General features: G+C 43.0%; 1 protein-coding gene across 5 annotated transcripts in view; it reads right to left on the bottom strand.

The window, feature by feature from the left end:
• CDKL5 (cyclin dependent kinase like 5) overlaps positions 1–26,989 on the bottom strand; it is a 402,014-nt gene that overhangs the window by 170,540 nt on the left and 204,485 nt on the right. For all 5 annotated transcript variants that reach the window (XM_044284001.1, XM_044284003.1, XM_044284000.1 and 2 more), the window contains exon 5: positions 20,709–20,754. In XM_044284001.1, the coding sequence (XP_044139936.1) occupies positions 20,709–20,754 (46 nt within the window). The remainder of the gene's footprint in view (positions 1–20,708; positions 20,755–26,989) is intronic.

The raw sequence follows: 26,989 nt of genomic DNA on the forward strand, positions 1-26,989 counted from the left end.
TGAAAACAGTATTCACACCCCTTGAACTTTTACAAATTTTTTCATGTTACATCCACAAATTTCAAAAATGTCTTTCTTGTTGCCACTTCCAAAAAAGCCAGATTTGGGGAGTACACAACTAATAGTTGTCCTGTAGACATATTCTTCCACCTGAGCTATGGATCTCTGCAGCTCATTCAGAGTGATCATGGGCCTCTTGGCTGCTTCTCTAATTAGTACTCTTCTTGCCTGGTCTGTCAGTTTAGGTGAACGGCCATGTCTTGGTAGCTTTGCAGTTGTGCCATACTACTTCCATTTTTAAATGATGGATTGAACATTGACATGTTTTTTATAACCTAACCCTGCTTTACACTTCTCCACAACTTTATCCTTGACCTGTCTGGTGTGTTCCTTGGGTTTTACGATGTTGTTTGATCACTAATGTTCACTAATAAACCTCTGAAGCCTTCACAGAACAGATGAATTATACTCTATTAATCAGGTGACTTCTGAAGGTCACACTGGATTTTATTTAGGGGTATCAGAGTACAAGAAGCTGAATATAAATGCATGCCACACTTTTCAGATTTTTATTTATTAAAAATTGTAAAACACACATATTTGCTACTTTGTGTTGGTGTATCACATAAAATCCCAATTAAATACATTTAAGTTTCTGGGTGTAATGTGAATTTTTTTGGGAAAGGTTTAAGGGGTATGAATACTTTTTCTATGCCTGTTTTAGGCGTAGAAAATCGTCTAAATGTAGCAGCTTGGAAGCTGTGAAACCTATAGAGTCATTTCAACTCACAGTCAGCGCTTTCCATTAATACCGCATGCTGATACTAAAATAGATATACATGTTATAGTAAGCGTCAGCTGAAATGTCATCAGCAAGAGTTATATAGAAGTTGTGATCTGACAGGTCTGGAATGATTTAGCAAGGTTTTCTGAGCAACTTGCAGAATCTAACCGTGGCATACACCATAACAGATTGACTTGCAGAAAATCTTCACGCTTGGTTACATTCATCTATTAATAATTCAGTTAACATGCACTTGGGTAAAGATTCCACCTAACAACAGTTACTGATATGAAGAAGATATAGATAACAAACACAACAATGCTTTGTCTTGTGTCAGGAGATTAGAATGAAAACAATCATAGGCCTATTGGGGACAGGTTTCAGCCCAGACCTGCTGTTTCATCACAGTACAACTTAGGACGGCAAAAAAGTTAACAACGCATGTAGACAGTCTAGCATCTGACAAATACATGTAATAACAACAAAAGCAAACACATATAATGTTTTTTTCTCCCCGAGGAACCTAAAGGGGTTGTGCCATGAAAAATATTCAAAGTGCTTCAAAACAGCACCTGCATATGAATACTTTTGTAATTGCATGTAAAATTTTGTATAATTATTGGATAAAATGTATCTGTATAGTGCCACCTGCTGTTTGTTCCTCTCATTTCTCCGTCCACCTCACTGAGGTGGTCGCACATGCCCAGTTTAAATCTTCAAAGGTCTCCAGCCATATCTTCTGTTAGAAGCGGTGGCAATTACATGGGAAGAGCTGCAGCAGAAATGACATGCCCCCTGAAAAAGGACATGCTCCCTGAGTGGCCAGCTTGAAATAAGTCTAGCAGAACAATTGGAGCAATCAATGGAGAGATCTTTGGTTCTATGAGAGGTACAGGACTGGTTCTAGCTTCGATAGACGGGGAATGTCATGTATTATATGATGTCTAATTATCATTTTTTACATCAGTTATGGAATAACCCCTTTAAAGCAATGTAGCATTTTGCAAGGGAATCACTGGCTACTATCTAGGTGCTTATTTCCCAACATCCACTAGGGCAAGTCTTCCTAAGAAGTATGCTTTTGGAGTTTGAGAGAAAACAAAAAAAAAAAAAAAACTCGAGAACATGCAAACTGCATGCAGTGGCCATCCTTTTTTTAGATTTGAACCCAATGCTGAACACTGAGCCACCAAGCTGCCCACCGTTAATGCAGATATTGTTTTGTCCTACTACTTATAGTCAGAGTTGAGTGAAAGGGATGTGTGATACATACAGTGACAAAAAACAGCTCTGCATAAGAGTGTCAGCCACAGCCCTCCATACCAATGACACAAGGCCGGTAAGAGTATCAGCCTTCACCACCAGTCGCACCCTGAGGAACCTCACATCCTTCAGGCTCTTCATTTCCCACCTGGAGGCTTCCAAGCAGGTGGCAGCATCACTTTATGTGAAACCCTGCTCATGATGCTGTCACTTGCTTAACAAGGACACGCTAGATAGCGCCATGGCTGTCCCCATGGGTCCTGGGGAGTACGTATTTTATTTATTTGCTTAGAGGTTGCCTTTAAAAGACGTTAGGAAACCAAAACAGGTGTCCTTTAGATTAGGGAATGTGTTGCATGCCCTATCAAACCAAATAAGAGGTATGTATACTAAGCTTCCCTCTGAAGTGCTAATAACACGGCCAGCAAATCATATACCAAACACTCATTAAGGAGAGAAGAGCAAATGTATATTTTATTATATGTTGTAAACAATTGTCCTCTCCCATTGTGTCGAGCTGCAACACCACAGAAAACCTCTGGCAGGCAGTTTGTTTTTAACCTAGCAGCTATGTTTTTCTAACCCTGTATTCTCACACTCAACATAGCTTTCTGGATTGACAGGAAATTCCAGATTTCCTCTAGTTGACAGACTGCTGGGCCCAGAAATGCTAACTGACTGGTATGTGCTGAAAATGTTGTTAATATGTTATGATGGGTCTCAGATGCCATCTCGCGTATAACTGTATGTGCCACAATTTCTTGACTGCTTGTAATCATTTTCCACTAAATCACCGGGTTGAGTAACTTGAAATGAACAATGCTGCTAGAAGCCTGAACATTTTTTATTCGGGATTTGATATCAGGCTCATTGTAAGAAGAGCTGCAAAACAACAAAGTTTTGGAAAATAATGCGGACCGCAAAACACACCACAGTAGTGTGCATGAGGCCTTAGTCTGACAGGAATCTTGCACAACAGCTGGCGGAAAAGTCAGAAAAGCTTAATTTGCGTACTGTATGGTCAATATAGGTTCTTTGTGCCAATGAACACTTTGCTTAAAGGGGTTGACTCACTTCAGTAAATGGCATTTATTATGTAGAGAAACTTAATATAAGCCACTTACTAATGCATTGTTATTGTCCATATTGCCTCTTATGCTCGCTTTATTCATTTTTCCATCACATTATACACTGCAATCCAGCAGCAGTGGCCATGCTTGCACACTGCCAACCGATGCATACTCCCACTGTCCTAGCCTCCTGAGAGGCTGGCGATTTTTCCTACAGGGTGCAAGCACGACCACCACTGCTGGATTGTAGGGTGATTGTAACCGTGTAAACGAGCAGTGTATAATGTGATGGAAAAATGAATTAAGCCAGCAAAGGAAGCAATATGGACAATCACAATACATTAGAAAGTGGCATACATTAAGTTTCTCTACATGATAGATTCCATTTACTGAAGTGAGACAACCATTTTAAGCGAAGTGTTCCTTGGCGAAAAGAACCTATATTGACTATAAAGTATGCAAAAGTGCCCATAGGTATAATTGCCTGTAAGGAGATCCCAAGAAATACATATACCAAGCAATATTTATTTTTTATAATAGTTGTCAAAGGGCAAGACATGCAACTGTATGGCACAGTATAAACATAAATATAGTATGCTGAGATTGAAGTGTCTTGCTCTACTAAATCTCCAAATCACCAGCTCTTTGTCTATATGCCTTTTTGTAGGGCACGTGAGGAGGATATAAAAAAAAAATTCTGTAAAGTAAATGCAGTTGTATGGCCATGTCAATGTACCTTGATACAAAACATCCACAGAGCTGAATTCCATTTACAGTTAGAAATCCAGTATTTTATTAGGCAAATTCATCCAGTTACTGTACCTGCATGAACTGTTGATCGGCAGGATCCCCACAGATCACATATTAATTGAACACAGGGCATCAATGTACATTCTGGGAGAAGTCATTTTTATGACAATTATGAAAATATAAAAAGTTGGGGTGAGTGTCGTGCCCATGGCTGTACAGTGCTGAAATACTTTTGTTTTCTTTTTTTCTACTGTTGTCTTATAGTTTGCCCTGGTTACAGTTTGTTAGTCATACTGTGAATCGTTTTTATGTACAAATTATATCAATATTTCTAAACGGAGACTTTGCTAATAGCATTACTGTCAAAATAATGATAATAAAATGCTCTTTCTGGCTTAAGGTTCCAGCGCTGGTGTGTGAGGACTCAGGGACATCAGCTCCTTGCCGCTCATCGCATTGTAGCCTGCTCTGCTACATCCTCCTGTATTGACGAGAGATCACCTATCGGCTCCTGAGAGTGTATAGAGTGTTATTTACTTTAGAGTGGGCAGAAATCTATCTCCTTGGGCTGAGTTACCGACATAAAGGACCCCCAGTTTCCAAGATGGCACCGTCTCCACCTTCCACTCCAAAGCACATGGAGAGTGAAATGCTGGAAAAAGACAAGTGGACTTGCACTGGGACCTATTTGATAATGTAGGGGGAAATGTGGATATACGACAACTTGCCATAGAGGTGGCAAAATAATTAGCGCTGGACATTATTGCGTCCTTGTCATCGACTGAATAAGCTGCAGGAGGAGGTTGAGCTACATGAGCATAGGTTATCAGAAGTGGAACAGCGTATGGCGTGCATGGAAGAAGATTCTGCTGAAGTCACAATCACACTTTATGATCTGTTCCAATTGGCTAACCGGCTAAATGATCGGGTCTCGTCAAAGCAACTTGAGATTGGTAGGAATACCTAAATCGGTGCCGCCAAAAGATCTCCGCCACTTGTTTGAATATGAATTTTCCCAGGCCCTGGGTCTGTCTGATAGGAGGAAAGTGGAGAGAGCACACTGTGTGGGGCTCCCGAGAGAACTCCCTACAATGGCCTCTACAAATATAAACCAATGGCCAAGGCAGGTAATCTGCAAGTATTTGGACTATTCAGATAAGGAAGACATACTAAGGGCTTACAGAATGTGGCGGGAACCCCTGATCTTGCGAGGAGTCAATGTGCTGACTACATGGCAGAGGTCACAACGAATCGCAGAGCCTTTAGCGCTGTTTGTCTCAGGTATGCATAAGAAAGGGATTACATTTTAACTTGCTTATCCTACCATATTGAAAATCCAGCAGCAGAATGGATCATTTCGGCAGTTTGAAGACCCGAGAGAAGCAGAGGCCTATTTACTACTGCCAGAAGGAAGAGAAAGTGAGGAAGGGGCCACTGAACCACAGATGACCTCTACTGATATGTCATCTAGGCGTAGGGCATGGGACCGTATTCCTTCAGGGTCGTCATCTAAGTCTCAAAACACAATGGCCTCTCAATGGGAAACACCTCAAGACTGCCAGAGGAAAGTGATATCAAGCTTTAGCCTGAGGCGCAATTGGAGAAAAATATCCATGGGCTTCTAGTAAACAGAGACTTTGCATTGGAAGGTCACAGGGACACTTTTCTAGGTTCCGGTTAAGGAGGTAAAATTGCTTTACTACTGATGCGACAAGGTTCTGCTGCAAATACCAGAAAAAAATAAGTCATGTCTGGAGATATGTCTAAGTTGCTGTTTTTTCATGTTTTTTTAAGTTTTGTTTTCCTCATGTTTTGGGGTGTCACTGTGGCATGTCATGGGTACTGAGTAGCAGGAGAGTTGCTGCGCTGGGAGGTAAGACCTTGCTGATAGACGTTTCTTGTATAGAGCTTTGCTTAGTGCAAATGCTAGGTTGGGACATGGATCTTCTTGCAGAGGTAGACTATGAGTATTGTCTCTTGGAACGTTAAGGGGTTGCGCTCCCAGAACAAGCGCATGAAAGTCTTGCGACACCTTAAGGTTGAAGGCAAATATCGCACTCCTCCAGGAGACCCATCTTCCGAAGGAAGACTATCATAGAATGGAGAAGATGTGGGTTGGATCAGTATACGGTTCCGCAGCAGTAGAACGAAAGGCGGGGTTACTGATACTCATAGGTCGACACCTCTCTCATGTTGTACATTCAGTGGAAGCAGACAAGGAGGGAGGATGTTGCGGATACATATTTCTGGGCCTTTTGAGGATTTCAGTTTATATAATGTATATGCTCTCTGTGCCCTGGAATACTACAAAACATGCATCCGACCAAAATAGTCGGTAGGGACTTTAATCTGGTTATGAACATGCAGGAAGTCAGAAGGCATGATAGAACTAAGGGCAGCCAGGATAGGGTGTGGCCTGGCCGGGCATGTGAGCGGACACAGCGCTGAGAGGCTCCCATCCTGCTTCGCTACTATCCTGTAGCAACCTCAGTCTGCAGTGCCAATATTCCTCAGTACAGACAGGTGGCTTCCCCATACTGCACGGATCCCTCTAGTGCCGACATGACATGCAATGGCAAGAAGGAGAAGGAGCAAAGAGAGGTTGGGCCCCCAGCAACACCGAGACAAGATGGCGCCGCGGCGGAGGTGCGGGCCGCGGAGGTCGAAGCCAGCCTGGGTAGATATGCACGTTCATCATCAGTGCCCCCTTCTTCATCAGTGCCCCCTCCAACCCCATCAGTCCCCAATCCTTTATACCTCTTAGGGGAGACCATACCAGCAGCTTACAAGAAAAAGTCTCCATCATCAGGCAGGTGAATGAAAGAATTAAAGAGGTAGAAAACAGAGTGAGCACTATTGAAGATCAGCTACCCCCAGTGAAGAGAGACCTCGGCAGAACTATTCATAATGTGTCATAATGTGTCTAGAGAATAGGTCGCAAAGAAATAAACTCAGGGTGATTGGGGTCCCTGAAGAGGCTGAGGGACCTGACCCAGTGGTGTTTTTTGAAGATTGGCTGACCCTTAAATCTGGCAAGGACTCCCTGTCACGTGTGTTTGCTATTGAAAGAGCATGAAGGGTGCCATTCCGTGCTCCGCCACCGGGGGGCCCCCCTCGACTAATCTTGATGAAAGATATTGCACTTCAGGGACAGAGATAATATTGTCAAAAAAGCCAGAGATCACCCTGATCTTCTAATTAATGGAAATAAAGTATCTATTTTTCTGGACTTTTCCGCTGAGGTTCAGCGCAGAAGAGTGAAGTTCCAGGATGTGAAACGCCGTCTTTGGGAATTACAGATTTCCTACTCTATGTTGTATCCGGCCAAGCTGCGAGTGGTGGCGCATGTAGAAGTCTGTGTATTCGAAACACCAATGGATACGGCATAGTGGGTGGAAACCGATGAACGCTCTCTTAAAGCTTGAGCAAACACTAAATGAATATGTCTCCTACAAGTTCTCGAGACTCTAGTGGATCCTGCCCGGGTCGAGGGTCGTGCCTGATAAGTGCAATATATTGATTTTGTTTTCTCCTTGTTTTTTCCTGTTTTCTCTTGTCTTATCACTATGGTTTAGTTTAGTAATATTATATTTGTACCAATGCCTAATACTGGTTCGCAAGAGATAAGACAACTTTGCTAGAATATGTACTGTATGTTTGCCTTAGTCTATTATGGCCGTTGCTTTGTGGGGCAAGATTTGCATAACCATTGCACACTGCAGACTCTAATGTATAGGAGGTAGGTTAGAGGAACAACTTTGCTTACTGTTTATTCAATATATGTTTTTTTACTAAGCCGGCGCCCAGGTACAGGAAGGTTTTTTGCCCTAGGTGTATTTTTTAGGATACATTTTGTATGTAACATATTTTTGGAGAATTAATATATGTTCATGATGTTTTTGTGGGGTTGCAAAGTGGGTGGGACCAGCGGTGGGATGGGCACATTATTAGTTAGAAGGGGGGGGGCGGTCGGAGCACCAGAGTTCACGAGATATTTCTCCTGACATAACTTATTACCATGCAGACTATGGCTGATAAACCTAAAATTGTAGGATGGAACGTTAGGGGATTGGGCGAGGCAACAAAACGTGCTGCGGTATTCTTGGCACTGCAGCATTATCAACCTGCTGTGATCTGCCTGTCGAAGACACACCTGATCCCCACCTCTACTCATTTGCTGCACAAACCATGGGTGGGTCACCCCTATCACTCCACACTTTCCACTGCACAGATCTCTATAATTTATTTGTCACTCGTCACGTATAGATCCTATGGATAGATATGTGTGCCTGCATTGTGCCTGTTATCACTCATCCTTTGTCCTAGTGGCGGTATATATTCCTCCCCCCTATAGTGGTGAAGGAGATAATGGCCTATGTTGAGGAGCTTCCTCCATTTTTCATCCTAATAGTAGGTGATTTTAATACTTGTCCATCTGCAAAGTTGGACAGGATTGGTGGGTCGGGTGTGGATAGAGACACTAATTTTGCCAATGTACTAAGAGAGCTGGATCTACATGATATATGGCGAGTGAGGAATCTGAATATACGCCGGTTCTCCTGTTTTTCAAGCTCTCATCACTCACTCTCTAGAATTGACCTGGCTATAGGATCCCCAGATATGTTGTGTTTAGTGCTGAATGCTGCCTACCTTCCGAGAAGCTTGTCCGACCATTCCCCTATACAGGTGGTGCTCCAGTTTGGTGTAAGTAGACCTTTTAGAGTTGGCACGTAGAGGCTTAACCCCTTTTTGGCTGCAGCTGGTGGATGGGGGGTTATCACGGAGGAGATCTGGGAATTCTTTACTAACAATACCGGGACGGCACCTATGGGAGTAGTGTGGGATGCATGCAAGGCATTTATCAGCGATTTATACATCCAGCGGATACATCCACCATAAAACAAGGTCCAGGGAAACTCAAAAATGGCTCCAGGACCTAGTCACGGAAACAGAAAAGAGATTTGTTGAACACCCTTCAAGTAAGCATGAGGCGACGTTGGTGACGGCGCAGACAGACTTAAAGGAACATCTACTTCTTACCACCGATAAAAACGTTTTTTCCTTAAGCAAAAATACTTTGAGGCTGGAGAGAGTTCTGGCAGACTACTGACCAGGGTCGTTCGGGCACAGGATGGACCATCAAAAATCTTGTCCATCCAAGGTCCTGATGGATCTTTGGTTACAACAGATACGGATATTTTGACGGTATTCCAAAAGTACTACAAAAAGTTATATCAATCCAGTCAGGAGCAGGCTCCCAAAATATTGCAGACTACCTTACTGGGATCCATACCCCGCGCCTTTCAGTGGAACTTGCGCTCTATTTAGATCAACCTATCTCATTGAAAGAGCTAGAGGTGGCGATTAAATTATTCCCAAATGAAAAAGCCCCCGGGATGGATGATTTACCGGCAGAGTTCTTTAAAAAATATAGCACTCTATTATTACCACAGTTGTTATCTGTATTTAATGACTCCCCTCAAAAAGGTGAACAACCCACTTCTATGAAAGAGGCAATAATAGTAGTATTGCCAAAGCCTGGGAAGGACCCGACTCCCCCCAAATCGTCAAATCGTATAGACCAATCTTCTTACTAACTTCTGATGTTAAAATACTAGCAAAGGTCCTAGAGAATAGGTTACAAACAGTTATCTAACCGTTATACATAGTGATCAAGCTGGTTTTATGCCTGATAAATCTACCTCGATTAACCTTCGACAGCTATTTCTTAATATTCAGAGGCGGAATCAGCAGGAGCTCGGGCCATATTATTCCTAGATGCTGCCAAAGCCTTTGATAGTGTTGAATGGGAATATTTATGGGAGGTGCTGCGAGTCATGGGATTTGGGAACACCTATATATATTGGGTCCAACTATTATACTGTGGTCCCAAAGCTAGGATGAGAGCTAATGGTGGTACATCAGAAGTCTTTGAGCTGGGAAGAGGCACCAGTCAGGGATGCCCGCTGTCCCCCCTTCTATTTGCCATTGCAATTGAGCCACTTGCATGCTTACTCCGATCTTCGGATAGAATAGTGGGATTCCCCATGGGAGCCAGAGAGGAACGCATGTCCCTGTATGCAGATGACATGCTCATATATGTGGAAGATGTGGAGGGGCCTTTGGGCCCCATAATAGGATTTTGGAGACAGGTCTGGTCTCTGCATAAATTGGGACAAATCCGTTCTGTTTTCCGTTAGACCCAGTCCCTGCTGGCCTCTCCTCTTGTCCACCCAGCTGCAGGTTGCCCACAACTTCAAGTATTTGGGAATCGTGGTTTCATCAAACATTGTGCATTACGTGAAAATAATATAGATCCATTCCTGAACAAAATGTCTGAAAAAATCAATGCGTGGTATAAACTACCAATGTCTGAAATAGGTAGGAGTAATCTCCTTAAAATGGTTCTTATGCCAAAGCTTATGTACTGTATGTTCTACATAACTCCTCTGTGTGGATTCCACAACGGATTTTTTTTAGAATACAAAGGCTGCTTAGAAGCCTGATATTGCTTAAAAAAGGTAACAGCTGAGGGGTTGGGGGAGAACTCCGGGAGATAACGCATTTGCGCGGTTAATAGCACACATCATAGAAAATGACTCCCCAGTAGTCCTATTGGAACATAGTGGTCTCTTCGATAAGTTGATGGGACATCCTACACTTAACTTAATACATAAGGTTTGGCATAGGTGTCGTGACTTGCTGTCGATGCGGGGCTTCACTCAGGCCACTCCTCTATGGAGGAATCCTGTTATCTAAAATAGTTTGCCTGGAAGGGTTTTCGCCTTGGAAACGGAAGGGTGTGAGGTTTTTGTGTCAGCTGCAAAGAGATGGCGTGTTTTAATCATTTGAGCAATTCAGAGATGAGTTTGCACTCTCCCGTACTGCCTTTTATCAATTTTTGCAGTTACGACATGCATTCCAGGCTCAGGCAAAGTTGGTGTCGCTTACATGCACAACAGTCCCATCGCTACAACAGATTCTCACTAGTGACTCCTCGAGTGGATTAATATCATCCGTATATAGGAACTTGTTTGCGAAATTTGCGAAACATGATTTCTTACTGGTCAAACAAAAATGGGAGGGGTCAGGTTGGTTCTATCTCAGAGGAACAATGGAAAGCAGTACTTGCACTGACACCTCAGTTATCATTGTGTGAGGGCCAGCGAATGTCCCAATTGTTTCTTGTTCACCGGTTGTATCGGACTCCATCCTTTCTGTTCAAGATCAGGGTTAGGAATGATGCCTCCTGCCCTAGATGTGGGGAGAGTCTGGCGTCCCCGATACACATGTTCTGGGAGTGTTCTGAGCTTAGGACTTTTTGGACAGGTGTGCTCACTTGTGTTAAGGACGCATATCATATTGCGGTCCTGCCTGGTCCGAGGGCATGTGTGTTGGGAATATTGGACATTAAAAACCAGAATTCACGACTGGGAGTGCATCGTCTGCTCTTCCAGGCCAGGAAACTAATTGCTAAATACTGGCTTAGACCCCAGCCGCCATCTGGGACTGCATTTCTGAATAGAATGACCAAAATCCTTTGCATGGGAAAAAGTGTATATACTAAAAGGCAATGTTTGGACAAGTTTACCAAAATTTGGGACAAATGGGTAGCGTATAGGACCATGATAATATAGCCTGACATATGGATCTTTTGGATGTGGTGGGAGGAGTGACCTCAGAGATATGTGTGATTTTGGAACAGGCATACATACATGAGATGGGAACAGGGATGGGGAAGTGGGGTAGGCGATCTGGAGAAAAGGTGCTTAATAAATGGCTTATCTTAGACAGGACGGGTGTGGAATTTATGGGTAGAGAGTTGGCAATATTCTACTTGGTGCTCTGTCATATTATACCTTATTTGGTGGGGTGGTGCCCATCTCATCGCTGGTTGGGTGGTGGATGGGAGGGAGTGGGGTGGTTTATGCAATGTTATTATATACTGCAGATGAAGGGTTATTCTCCTGTATCATGTACTTTGTGTATCAAAAGTTGGATGTGGTATATGAGAGTGTCTTGATAATTTTCTAAATGTCCAATAGAAATGTATATACCCATTCATGTATTCTTTGATGGGATGAGTTTTTTTTTCGTTTGTTTATGTACTGTACATTGGGAAAAAAATGTTAATAAAAATGATCTGATAAAAAAAAAATGGGGGCAGCCAGGATAGCTTAGCAGACTTTGTAACCACACTGTCCCTAAAAGATAGCTGGAGATGACATCATCCCCAGGGGCAGGAATCCACACATTACTCGCATGCACATAATACTTGGTCCCGCATAGACTATATATTCTTGTCTCCAGCGGCTCTCCAGAAAGTTTCAGACATAGCTATTGGGGATATGGTCATATCAGACCACTCTCCTCGACCTTGAAGATCAACACCCTAGATGCAGAGACTTTATGTGGAGGTTCCCAAATTGTCTGTTGCAAGAAGAGGACTTTATAAAAATAATGCAGGGATGGTGGATGGAGTATGTAGATTGTAACATGGAACATATCCACTCACCCGCACTGTTCTGGAAAACAGCAAAAGCTGTCCTGAGAGGGCGCCTAATGGCATATGTTTCGGCTATAAAGAAGCTAGCAAGGGCGAATTTCGAGAAGGTGAGTAATGTTTTGAGAGTGGCGTATGTGGACTTTCTCTCGGCTCAGACCCAGGTCACCCAGGTCACTAAAGAGAAATGGGTTTCGGCCCAGAGAGACTTTGACATATGGGCCGACAGGAAGGAAAATATAGGGAGGGCTCTACTTAAAGCTGAGTTACATAAGTTTGGACATAAATCGGGGAGACTACTGGCTTCGCTTGCGAGGGGTAGGTGCCCGATGAAGCATATTAACAGTATAAGGTGGGGGGGTGGGACCAAGGCGCACAGACCCAAACATATAAATGGCATACTGAGTGACTATATGGCTAGGTTTTACTTAGGGAGGGGGGGGAGATGAAAGGGAGGGACAAACATTATTGGATGCACTGTCGCTGCCTAAGATTACCGATGAACAGCTTGCTTCTCTGAATGCCCCAATAACAGCAATGGAGATGCAGGCAACTATAAAGTCCTTTCCGTCAGGAAAGGCTCCAGGTTCAGATGTATATTCTTCTGACTTTTATAAAGCAATGAGTACTAAGATAGTCCCAGTACTAGCCACTCTATTCACTTCCATTGTGGAAGGGAACACACTATCTGACCACATAAATACAGACTTCATTACCTTAATACACAAGGAGGGGAAGGATCCTGAAGACCCATCTTCATATAGGCCAATCTCATTGATAAATCAGTATTTGAAATTACTGGCCAATAGGCTAGCAGATATTCTTCCCACGTTGGTCTCCACTAGACAGGTGGGATTTGTTAAGGGTAGATCGGCAGTCACTAATATTCGCAAGGTACTGCTGGTGCTGTCGGTCGCAAGATCACCGGCCTATCTGGGGAAAAACTCAGCTTTTGTAACATTAGATGCTGAAAAGGCGTTTTACAATGTTAGTTGGAAATGGTTATATCTGGTCTTGGACAACATGGCTTTTAAAGCTTTATTCCAAATCTTTCTTAAAAGGTCTATACATGAACCATAAGGCTAGGATATGTACTACGGGATGTTTGACCCTTTTCCCTTACAGAAGTGTAACAGGCAAGAATGCCCTATGTCCCCATTACTGTTTGATCTGGCAAAAGAGTCACTGGCCAGATACCTGGACTCGCCAGATATCTTTGAAGGACTGGCAGTGGGTAAGCAGAAATTGCAGCTAGCACTATTTGCTGACGATATAGCATTATTCATGGCGGACCCTATTAAGGATATGGCCAAAGTGATGCACGCATTAAGTGCCTTTGGGTTCTTTTCAGGACTCCGAATCAACTATACAAAAAGTGAAGTACTTTTCATGCAAAGTAAACACCATGGGGGACGAGTGACGGATGTGGAGGGAATGCAGTTATCACTCGGCTTTGTCCTTGGAAAAAGGTTTCTGTGCTCCCTGGTCCTTAGTGGCACTCTTACATGCTAGGTTGCAGTGCATTCCTGTGTGGATCAAACAGTCTATACTTATAAAAGATACTATAGCAATGTGGAGAATACTCAGGAGATGGTACTGGTTATCTTGCAGAATATCTAAACATCTTCTATTATGGAATAATGCAGAGTTCATGCATCGACATACAAATAGCCTATTTGCAGAGTGGAGATCTAAAGGGATCACACAAGTAAGACACCTGCTTCATGACTCGGAACCCAGATGGCTCTATGGTGAAGAGCTAAATTTGCTTTACGCCCCTTCTAGACTATCCAACTTGCCCAGCTTAAAGCAGCTATTACATCGAACCTAGTAGTAGTACACAAAGAAGTGAACCAAAACACCCTATATAGAATTCTGGAACTGGGAGGGGGTAAGGTGTCAGTCTCTTCTGTTTATTATAGAATGCAAAAGGAAAGAACCCAAGGGGAAAGGCAGTGGGAATACAAAAACTGGGCTGAACAGCTAGGAGATGGGAAAATTGATCAGAAAATACAAAAAGGATGGATGTGGGTGAGAAGTCGTATTCTAAATGAAGCTTGGAGGGATACTCAATTACGAATTATACACAGAGCCATCTTTGGTTTTAATATACCCCACATCCAGATAGACCTGACCGTATAACAAACTGTCCTAAATGTGGCAAGAGTTATACAGACCTTTATCATGGGCTCTGGACATGTCCGAAGAGCAAGCAGCTCTGGGAGGGAATGGCGAGGATGGTCAAAAAGAGATGGGGCAGAGAGTAGAATTAACCCCCCAACGCTTTCTATTTCATTTTGAGGAGGGGGAGGGGAGGTCTCTTCCCCGTTTGTTCCACTTGATTTGTATGGTGATCAAAAGATGTGTATTGCAGAGGGGGCTGCTAACGGAGATGCCTACAACAGTGGCGTTGCAAGGGGAATACGGGGGGTGCGGGCCGCACCGGGTGACACCAGTCTGATGGGGTGTTACCTGCCCCCACCGGTCGCCGGACTGACTTACTGCAGTGCAATTTAAATGTGTTAAATTCATCACCTAGGTAGGTCTGGCTGGCGGCTGCTACAATGGGGTGTCACCCGCCCCCACCGGCCACCGGACTGACTTACTACAGTGCAATTTAAATGTGTTAAATGATTTAATTAATCACCTACGTAGGTCTGGCTGGCGGCTGCTACTGTCTTGTCTGGCCAGCCTATGTGTGTGCCGTGCTGTGCGTGCGGTGCTCAGGCCCAAGGAGGCGTGACTGAGTCCGTCAGTGGGGCCGCAGCGGACGGCAGCGCCTGCGCAGCTGTCTGGAGGACTCTGGATGAAGGTAGGCGAGGAGGCGGAGCTGCTCTGCTGTGGCCTGTAAAAGCTGCCTCTCCAGGCTGGCAGCAGAAGAACACAGAGAAGACTGAGTGAGGCACGACTTGTTCGCCGACCCTGCTGGACTCTGGAGAAGACAACTTAAGGCTGAGACTGGAGCCAGCCAGGACCCGACCCCACTCCAGCCAGACCCCAGTGATATATCAGGTACAATACTACTGATCATTCTCAGCCCAGAGGAGCTGCTGAGTTGATTGGGGAGGGGGGGCTGTATTGTAACAGAGAGGGGGAGAAAAGAGATGGGGGACAAAATGTACAACATGTCTGTGCCATGGAGCCTGGAGGGGAAGAAAATAAATGTGCCACCCATGGGGGGGAGGAGGGGATGACATGATGAGGGGTCCCGGGAAAATGATGAAGGGAGGGACAATGTTGGAGTCTGTGCCATGGGGAAGGGGGGGGGGGTGACATCACAGACTCCAACATTGTCCCTCATCATGTCACCCCCCTGATGGTGCAGACTCCAACATTGCCCCCCATTAGGGAGCATAATGGATGGGGGGCTGACAGCTGACATGGGGGGCATGATGGATGAGGGCTGACAGCTGACATGGGGGGCATGATGGATGAGGGCTGACGGCTGTCATGGGCATGATGGATGGGGTGCTGATGGCTGACATGGGGGGCTGACATGAGGGCATGATGGCTGACATGAGGGGCATGATGGATGGGGGCTGACGGCTGATATGGGGGCTGATCTGAGGTATGATTAACATTGGGGGTCTGATTGGTGGTCTGACCTGAGGTATAATGGAAAATATTGTTTCTTATTATACTCCTCTAAAACCTATGTGCGTCTTATAGGGCGAAAAGTACAGTCCTCAAACCAGCGATTGAAGCAGAGCGAAGATACCAGGACCACACAGAGGAGAAGCCAGCTGCTGCAGACAGAACCAGGACCAGGTGAGCTGCGGGCGGGGGCGGGGGGGTCGCCGAGATGTAGCTTCGCTTGTGTTGACAAAAAATCCTTGCACCTGCCCTGGTCATGTCCACGTGACAGCAGTGACTCACTCACACAGACGGCCCGCTCAGTGTCCTCAGCTTGTCCTCCTCCTCCAGTGGCCAAATCCCGCGCCTGTGCAGAGGATCCGGATGTCCGCGCCTGTGCACTGGTTTCCCGATTACTGACAGAAGCATCGGAGTATCCAGTGCGCAGGTGCAGGCCCGTACAGTGACACTCCTGCAAGCGCCGCATCGGAGGGCTGTTGGAGCTACCAGCCTGCCTACCTCCTGACTTTGGCAATAGCAATATATTTATATGTAATAAATAAAGAGTCCCACAGTACATAATGTGGGCAAAATATACCAAATTACATAACATTCCCAATAAATAAACTTTTTTTTATGTGAAAAAAGGCTATTTTACATTTTTTTTTTTGTGATACTCTTTGGTGCCAGGGGGAGTACCCTGGCATTTTTTATTATGGTACACCACCTGGTAAATTTTGCCCACATTATGTACCACATTATATAACATATTTTTGGTTATATGACACCATTTTCTACCGCACCGGGTGACACTAGCCCTATCAACGCCACTGGCCTACAATACCCACTATTGTGGAACAACTGAAAAAAAATGTTACATATTGAGCGCTCAGATACAAAGGTAGACATACAAAGAGGCTTTTTCGGAAATGGAGAAGCTTTATTGTTACATATATGTCAGATTCATAAATACAACATATAATGCAGCCTCTCTCTTTGACAGAGTGGTGTTTGGTGGAGCAGATGAGGGGGAGACTGGGTGGGCTGTGGGTGGGCTGCTCCTACAGGATATTGATATCAGACATGGGCAGAAAGACTCTGAAACAGGATACCCCTTAGTGGGTAATTGGATGAGCACTGGCACAAGTATTGGGGGGGGGGGGGATTTAATTACTTTTCCTTTTTTCACTTTATTTTTAAGCGGACATTGGACTTTATTGATGGTTTATTGATGTGCTGAAGTGTACCCCATTTATATGAGACATTGTTTCGAGGTCTGCAGACCTCTTTTGTAAGTGACACTGTTTTGGGTTCTGCGCACCCCAGTTGTAAGTGATCTTGTTTCGGGTTCTGTATATTCCATTTCTAAGTGATAATTAGGGATGAGCGATTTGCATAAAACTTTGTTGTAATACTGTACGGGCAGGTGCTCTGTACAGTATTAGAATGCATTATCTCCGATGAGCCGATGTTATTGCTAAGCAAAGTCTCTTTATAAATTGATTTGTACTGTAAAAAAACATTTCGCGAACTCAGGTTCGGTACCAAGTGGTGGTACCTTGAAACTGAACCCGAGTTTGGGAAATGTTTTTTTACTGTACAAATTAATTTATGAAGACACTTCACTATGCAATAACTTCGGCTCATCGGAGCTAATACATTCTAATACTGTACAGAGCTCCTGCCCGTACAGTATTAGAACGAAGTTTTATGCAAATCGACTTCATATGTTTCATCCAAAGTCGATTCTCTTGATAATGTTTTAGGGTCTGCGTACCCTGATGTTGTTATGTAACAATCAATAATAAAATAAAATAAAAAATATTAAGATTAATAAATCAGATGCATTTACACAGATATTGAACTTAAAGAGGACCTTTCACTCATATACAAACTAAAAACGAACTCTATCTGTGGGCAGAGCGGCACCCAGGGGTCCCCCTGCACTTACTAGTATGCCTGGGCGCCGATCCGTTCGCCCGGTATAAGCTTCGGTGTCTCAGCTCCGTCTGTTGTATTGGACTGATTTTTTTGTAGGAGGCGTGTCCCTTGCTGCAGTGCTGGCCAATCGCAGCACACAGCTCATAGACTGGCTATGAGCTGTGCGCTGCGATTGGCCAGTGCTGCAGCAAGGGACACGCCTCCTACAGAAAATCAGTCCAGTACAACAGACGGAGCTGAGACACCAGAGCCTATACCGGGCGAACGGAGCGGCGCCCAGGCATACTAGTAAGTGCAGGGGGGCCCCTGGGCGCCGCTCTGCCCACAGATAGAGTTAGTTTTTAGTTTGTATACGAGTGAAAGGTCCTCTTTAATTACTGTTATATTTAACAAAATCTGGATAACAAAACAATGCAAAAAAAATAAACTTGAGGAGCACTATCATGTGTTGTACAGAATGTGCAACATTTGTATTTGTTCAAAGAATATTTTAGTTAATAAGAAAATAAAACCACTTTTGCTTGCTTTGACTTGACTTGCATTGTCCAGGCTCCAACCACATGTAAAGAGTTCGAACACCTCCACAAGCAGCTGTTTGAATTTCACTCACACACAGTGCAATTAATGGTCATTGTTTGGTGCCTCCACATATGTCATTTAGTGCAATTACATTTAGTGGGAAGAAGAAAATTACACATATAACAGAATGCTTCGAGTAAGGCAACCACAGGAATATTCCAGATCTATATGCATATAACATACATATCATGGCAGGTATAAGGTTCACATAGGTCAGGTGACTCAATTCAGAGGCCCATGAACAAAAACAGTTAGCTATTTGTCTAATAATGATGCATTTTAAAATATTTAATTGTAGCTTCTGAATAGGTAAATATATGCAAAGTAAGTATTTCAATTAAAAACCGTAGTATAACGCTGTACTTCTCGCCAAACTCAAAGTGACAGGTGGCCACCCCCCCTTTCCACCCATAACCCTGCCCACAATCCCACCCCAACCACGCCTAAAATACTGCCCATTCAAATCCCCTTTTATTCTTTTAGATCCGATAAAGCAGCAGTAATTTAATTAAGTTTAATATGTTTAAAAATAAAATGATATTAAGCTTGCATTAAGCTTATATTAAACTCTTATTAAGGTATTATAAATATTGGCAATAGTTATTTGAACCGTCTATCTAACTATCTATCTATTGGACCTTTGATGATGTCACTGAAGGTCCTGCAAGGTATACGATACAGTCCAACGAGTCAGTAATTTAATTAAGTTGAATATGTTTAAAAGTAAAATGATATTAAACTTATATTAACCTCTTAGTAAGCTATTCTAAATATTGGCAGTGGCTAATTATTAATATTGGCTGCGGCTAATTGATCCTTCTACCTTCCTAAAAGCTAAAAGACCTTTAATGATGTCACCGAAACTTCACATTTTCCGCCCATAACCCCAGCCCACTCGGACCACAACCCCACTCATCGTGATGTCATCGAAGGCAGCATAGGGCTGCACGATATGGGAATTTTGTGCGATTGCGATTAGGGCCCTAAAATTTGCGATAACGGTATGCGATGCAATATTTTAAGGGAATTGTGCTAGAGGTTTATTTGCTTGGATTTTCAAGGCAAAAGCACACAGAAACTACTGATAATGCTGAAATGTAGTTATGCTTAACTCAAGAACTGAAATGCACAGTGTTATTCAAAATAAAACATATTTTACTAAAGTAAATAACATATTTGCATTACTGCAAAAGTACAAAATACAAAACTTGCCATTTTCTTAATAGCACTGCACAGAACAGATAAATAAAATAGAATAAATAAAAGAACATTTGTTCATTAAAATAACGACTTGCCTCCAGCCCCTCCTCCCTCCCCATACTGTAACTGATGTATCGCCGGCCGCACTGTGCAGCATAGCGGCCGGCGATACATCCATGTCAACCACGTAAAAAGTCAACCATCGCTTTATAAGGCGCACTGCCATTTTCCCCCCACTTTTGGGGGGGAAAAAAGCTTGTCTTATAAAGCGAAAAATATGGCAATATAATTGCAGCATTTTTGGGTCGGCCAATTGGCGATTGCGATATGGCGATTAATTGCGATTGCGATTGCTTTGGCGATATATTGTGCAGGCCTAGCAGCAGTCCCTTTGTTAGTGGACTTAACACCTTAAGGACCTTGCCATTTTTCACCTTAAGGACCAGGCAATTTCTTGCAAATCTGACATATGTCACTTTATGTGGTAATAACTTTAAAACGCTTTTATTTATCCAGGCCGTTCTGAGATTGTTTTCTCGTCACATATTGTACTTCATGATAGTGGTAAAATTGAGTAAAAAAATTTCATTTTTATTTATAAAAAAATACAAAATTTATCAAAAGTTTGGAAAAAGTTGCAAATTTCAATTTCTCTACTCTTTCTTTATCTTATAGATAGTAATAACTCCAAAAATAGTTATTACTTTACATTCCCCATATGTCTACTTCATGTTGGATCATTTTGTGAATGCCATTTTATTTTTTGGGGACGTTTAGAAGCAAATCTTGAAATTTTTCAGAAAACTTCCAAAACCCACTTTTTAAGGATCAGTTCAGGTCTGAAGTCACTTTGTGAGGCTTACATAATAGAAACCACCCAAAATGACCCCATTTTAGAAACTACACCCCTCAAGGTATTCAAAACAGATTTTACAAACTTTGTTAACCCTTTAGGTGTAACACATCCAGTAGCACATCCATTCAAGACTGAAAATGCAATCTAATTAACACTAGATTAAAAAGTGAGATCCAAAATGGTACATACCTTCGCTGTCTTTAAACTTTTTAATTGCCACAATTTCCTTTGTTTCCTAGAAAATAAAAAGTGGCATTTTAGTCCTGATACAAAAACATGTAAATGCAAATAAATCCAATTAAAAAGCAAATAAATCATGTGTAGATATTCAGATCTATGCACAATATACATACTGTATATCCTGCTTTTGGGGTGTTACTGTTTAACGACCCAAATGTGTCATAATTGTTCTGGGACCCAGTACCCAATGGATGTACACTTCTTTTATTCAGAAATAATGTAAATCATCCTGTTTAGCCTGAAAAAGTAAAAAATACAGATGTAGCAGGGGTAACACACACACACTCTTAACTCAAATTTCTTAACTCATCGCGATATCTTGAAACAAAAGCCATTGAAAGCAATTGTTTAACGCATTTAGTTGCATTTAGTTTAGATAACATGTCTCATAAAGCATGTGTGTTAACCCTGCTACATCAGTACATACAGTTACTCAATTCTGGTATAATTACATTACTGTGACTGTCTTATCTCATGGTCTACAAAACGTCTCACCTTCCATCTCTATAGATAGATAACACACTATTTAAAATCTTCCACATTTGCTCCCTATGTCTTGTTTATTTTATATCCTGAACCAATGCAATTATTATTTTTTCAATCTTCTTATATATAACTTTCTTTGCCCCTTGTAGGAGGGCTCTAAGATAAACCTGCATTAATAAGTAGACAGAGGTTCCTGTGACCACTTCTGTCACTTCTGTACATCTAGCTACATTCACATATGGTAGTCACCCAGACAAGTTGACAAGTGGTTGTGAAAAAAAAAAACTTCAAGGACTTTAACACTAAGTAAGGTGTGTGTAAACAGATACCACAATGAATGGCCTCCATATTCTTTAGGCTACTTGGGGCTGAAAGTAACATTTTGGTGGGACCAGTCAACAATCTTTGAGGTCCTTTTGACTCTATTCTAACAGATAACTTTCAAGCCCCAATCCTTTCGTTCTCCCAGGAGATATCTGGTTTCTCCTCTCCCCTATTGAAAACACATAGACACTTGGCCGAACCGCACATATATTTGTATGGAGACAGATGGTTGTCTCCTAACGAGCGGACAGCTATTGAAGGTGTACTGGTATACTTAGGCTTTATTACAATGAAAGTTATAAATGATGTACTTTTTAAGAGATGTGTTACAGTAACAACTGATATGATTGTTATATCAACAACGGTTTGCAAACAATATTAACTTACTTCCATGGGATTCTCTATAAACAGAAAAATATTCGTTAAAAGCCAAGCATATATTATCCTCTTCTGTCCAGAGCTACTCTGTATCCCTGAACACTAATTTCAAAGCAGATAATGGGAAAGGGGTGTACTGGTTGTTAGCACAGACTCACAGTAAAAGTGCTTCACCAGCGAGGGATACGTCCATGGCCTATGTAAACTTCACAGCTCCCATGGGGGTTATTTCTCTGTTACCAATAAGGCCCCGTGACTGTTCTCCTTTCCGGTAAACCCTATTTAACAGTCCATCAGAAACATGTCAGACAGATCAGAGCCCGCACCCAAACTGATACTCAATAGAGAGCTACATGCCATTTTTGTTAAACTATTTGAAAAACTAGGAATGCTGGGATATGTTTGTCAATAGTAACATCACCAAAAGGAAAAAGTATCTAGGGAAGAAGCATCTGACTTAGGCTAGGCCTACATGCCGATTTTGGCTGTACAGCCAGGGGCGTACATAGAAATCATAGAGCCCCATAGCAAAACTCAGAATTGGCTCATTTCTATCAGTCCCATATCAATGGATAGAGAGGTGGCTACTCATGCATGGCTGCTCTACTTTGGGGATCCCATACTGGAAATTAGAGCAGGTCCCAGGGTGAGACCCCCACCGATCTGAAATTTGTGGCATATCCTAGAGATATATATTGGTTTAAATTGCACAATTAGTATTACGGTAATGTTACCCATTACTTAAGGGTAATGCAAGACCCCCTTAGAAGATGAAGCATACAGTATGTCTTTGTGTGTGAGTGACTTGCAAAAATAGTAGTCTGTTGCAGGACAATGTGGTAAGACTGCGGCAGTCACACTCAGAGCCGGGTGATTGTTGAACTTTTCCTCCATAGGACCTAAGGTGCAGCCTACAGGAACTAAGGCCCTTCTCCTCACCTCACTGCAATGTCTCCAGCAGCTGGAATGAGATGCTTGTCTTCCAGCAGTGCCAAAAGTTCTTGAAGGCAGTGCTGAAATTCAGCTGGCCAATAAGCAGAGCAGGCAGCAGAGCATCTCCCTGCTTACTGGCCAGCTGAATTTTGCTGACAAACAGGGAGCCAGTAGGAAGGGCAGGTTTCAGTTCCTGCTTCTGCTGGAGTAGACCGTCCAGCTTACATTACAGACTAGAGAGCCGATGCTACTGCGCTATTGAATCGGAAAGAGAGCGGGGCCATACAGCTGGCCCAGGCCCCCAATCCTCACGGGCCCGATAGCAACGGCGTGGTCTGACTCTATTGGCGGTACTCCACTGGTCACAGCACAACTCACAAGCCTCGACAGTAATCCCAGAAAAGCCCAAAAAATCCAGCACTTCTTCTTTTTGCATTTCTTGGAGGGAAGCAACTTGCCGGTCATTCTGATCACTGGTCACTTGATGAGTATCGCAGTCAAGATCACCATTGTTGCCCCATCCTAGATGGCAGCTTGGAACACAACTGCAAACAATCCCTTAAAACAAATACTAAACATTTTTTGGTTGAAATGTCTTAAAAATACGCCCTAATACAGTCCAAAATAATGTTTCTGGAACGTTGAAAATAACAAACAATTGTTACCACTGAGAAATATGAAGACTTATGTTAATTATTTGTTTTTAGCAATGATGTCACTAGCTCTTAGCAAGACAATACACCAAATTGAGCTGTCATGAGTGATGCCTCCATTGTGAGCCTGAAACGGGTGTTTGGATCATAGTAAAACCTTGATGAGAATTAATTAGCTCTATAGTTCTTTTCAGGGTACTTTCACACTAGTGGCAAGGAACTCCGGCAGGCTGTTCTGGCAAGTGAACAGCCTGTTGGATTCGTGCTGCCGCTAGTGCACGCATGCCCCCTCTCGGCATGTTTGCTGTCAATGGGGCCGGAGCGGTAGTCCGGGGGCATGCGTGCACTAACGGGAGCACGGATCCAACAGGCTGTTCACACGCTGGAACAGCCTGCCGGAGTTCCTTGCCGCTAGTGTGAAACTAGCCTAACAAGTTCATTGACTGACGTAGCTAGTAATAATGAAGCCTTTATTTTCAGAAGCCTGCTGCTATCTGGCGACCAAGATATTTCATTCATGCATTCACAGTTTGATTTCCAGATGTCAGATAACTGTATGTTGTATAAGGACATGTCTGTATAACACAATAATATATCTGCATGGTAATCTATACACAGGAAAACGTATCAAACATAAAAAATACATGAACTCATGAATTCAACACCATTTTCCTTTTTACATTTTTTCTCCCTACATTCCTAGAGCCATAACTTTTAAAATTTTCTATTCTTATTTTTTGCAGGACAAATTGTATTTATTAATGGCACCATTTAATTTGCCATATCTTATATTGGAAAATGGAAAAAAAAATAAAAAATCTTTGTGGGATGAAATTGATATTATGGAACTCACTTTTTACAAAAAATGACATGGTGCCCTTATTCTGAGGGTCAATATGATTACTGCCAAATACCAAATTAAATTTAGTTTTTATTTTGTTTCACTACATTAAGAAAAATAAAAACCTTTAGAAAAAAATCATCACCATTTCTGAAAGCCATAACTGCTTCATAGTTCACAGTTTCATTCATTTTACTACAGAGTTGTATGAGGGTTTGTTTTTTTGTTGGACAAACTGTAGTTTTTATTGGTACCATTTTTGAGGTATGTCATTTTAGGCGAATGGTGGATTTTCCTTGTATTTTTTTTTGTTTTAGCATTCACCACGCATGAAAAATATTTTATATTTTAAAAGTTCAGGACACGGCTTAAAGAGGTTATCCACTTTTTACTATTGATGACCTATCCTGAGGACAAGTAATCAACAGTAAAAAGCAGACAACACCTTTAGTACCCATGAATTTTATTTTTTAACTAGCTCCACTGGAACCTGCAATCTTCTGACTGCTTGTCCAATACCCCGCAATAGAATTATATTGCGGTCTATGGGATTCTGAGACACTGCCTGCTGAGCAGTGCCTCCCGCACAGCTTTACAGGTAGTTAACCATGACAGACCTGGGAATCTTCAGGAGGCCGCAGGCTGTTTTTGCTGGGGCAACTTTGATCAGAAGGCAGAGGGAGCCCCCTTCCCTCTGTGTAACCCCACAGATGCTGTGACGGCTATTGACCTTGACATCTGACGGGTTAGATGACCGGATTATCGCTATCGCTAGCACAATTTTGGCACAATTTATGCATAAAATCTAGGTGTACTCACATTAGTAAATGTGGGCGACCATTGTTTCACATCCCTTGCACAATATTTTTTTGTCTGAGGGCAGTAATGTCAGAATGAACCATTCCTAGGGGCCACAATATTAATGGCTTATCAAAAGTACATACATATGCCATGAATGCCTGATAGGTGGCGGTTCCACCTGCTCCTGTACCACAGGCTGCTCTTCCTCTCTTAGTAGTCGCCTGACACAAACAAACAGGTCTATGGTTGGGGTCCACAAAGAATGGCATCACGGACTGCATGTGCCCCTCCCGCCACATTGTGCACCCCTTGCCTTATATAATTAATGTAGTACATATATTTTCCATTATTCTGTCTATGCATATGTCTCTCATATTTCTTAGCACAAAATTGGTTTACATATAGTATATCGCCCCCAAACTAGACAACAGAGTATGGGCTGGAGGAAGCAGCTGCCTGACCATGCCAACATAAGCTATATGGTTTACGCACACATGCTTCACTCTCTGACACAGCCAACTCGCGCATCAATTACGCCTGGACATTTTAATGACTCAAATGAGTCAGGAAAGGAATGAAGAAAATCAATCATTCATTAAACGCACAATGACCAGATAAAACAGCTTGCTGTCACTGTCACATGTGCTATGCATTTATAAATAACGCTGTACATACAGCTGCCGGAGGTTACCAGGGAACTCAACACAGATTTTCTCTCACATTCTTACTCATAAAATGGGATATATCGTACATAGTGTTTGCAAGTTTTTTTTTTATTTTAGACACGTTAGATTACAATCATTTTTGCCACAGGATGTCTTGGTGGTTAATTTGTTAAAATTAATTTAAAAGATGTATTATTTCAAGTCATGGGTGGCGATAGTGGCGATAAGTAACTAAATCAGATTCACTTTTTCGCTAAAATGACCCCCTTCCTGACCGCCCACCATAAATTTACAGCGGAGGAGAGGTATTTAAATATAGCACCCTCTGTTTTAAACAGCAGACACCCAGGGATAATGTCTGTGACTGGCAATAATGCAGTTTGCAGACATTTAACTGTTCAGACCACAGTATTTGAGAGGGATGGAACGGGAAGGGGGGGTGAACAGCTCCCGCTAGTGGTGATTGGGGGACGCATTTGATTTCTGTGGCAGCCTTGGTCCCCCTGGGGGGCACTAGGATGACGTCATCACGATGACGTCATCGCGCCGCCTGCGCCGGCCTCTGATAGGCTGCCGGCCTAGTGCCTGCAGCCTATCAGAGGAAGGGAAAGGGACACACCTCTCCCTCCCCTACCGCAGCACAGGCAGGCATCTGTATCGCTGTCCTGAGGACGGCGATACAGATGACTGGAGATGAGCGCTTCCACAATGGAAGCGCTCATCTCCCTGTGCCCAGCCGCCGCCGCCATTACACTGCGGGCTGTCGGCCGCCGGCGCCCCTGTTGCTATGGCGCCCTGTGCGGCCGCACAGCCTGCCCACCCCAAAGGTCGGCCCTGAATAGACTGTCACCTAGCAACCATGCGTGAAAATCGCACAATATAGAGCATGCTGCGATTTTTACTCAACGCACAAGTGATGCGTGAAAATCAACGCTCATGTGCACAGCCCCATAGAAATGAATGGGTCAGGATTCAGTGCGGGTGCAATACGTTCACCGCACGCATCGCACCCGCACGGAAAACTCGCCTGTGTGAAAGGGGCCTTATAGACTTCAATGCTAATGCGAGTAGAGATCTGATGATCACATGTTCGAGTTCCTTAGGGGAACTTTTAAAAAGTGTAAAAGAAATACGTTTTAAAAAAATATA

This window comes from Bufo gargarizans, chromosome 3 (assembly GCF_014858855.1).
Source record: "Bufo gargarizans isolate SCDJY-AF-19 chromosome 3, ASM1485885v1, whole genome shotgun sequence".
Lineage (NCBI taxonomy): Eukaryota > Metazoa > Chordata > Amphibia > Anura > Bufonidae > Bufo > Bufo gargarizans.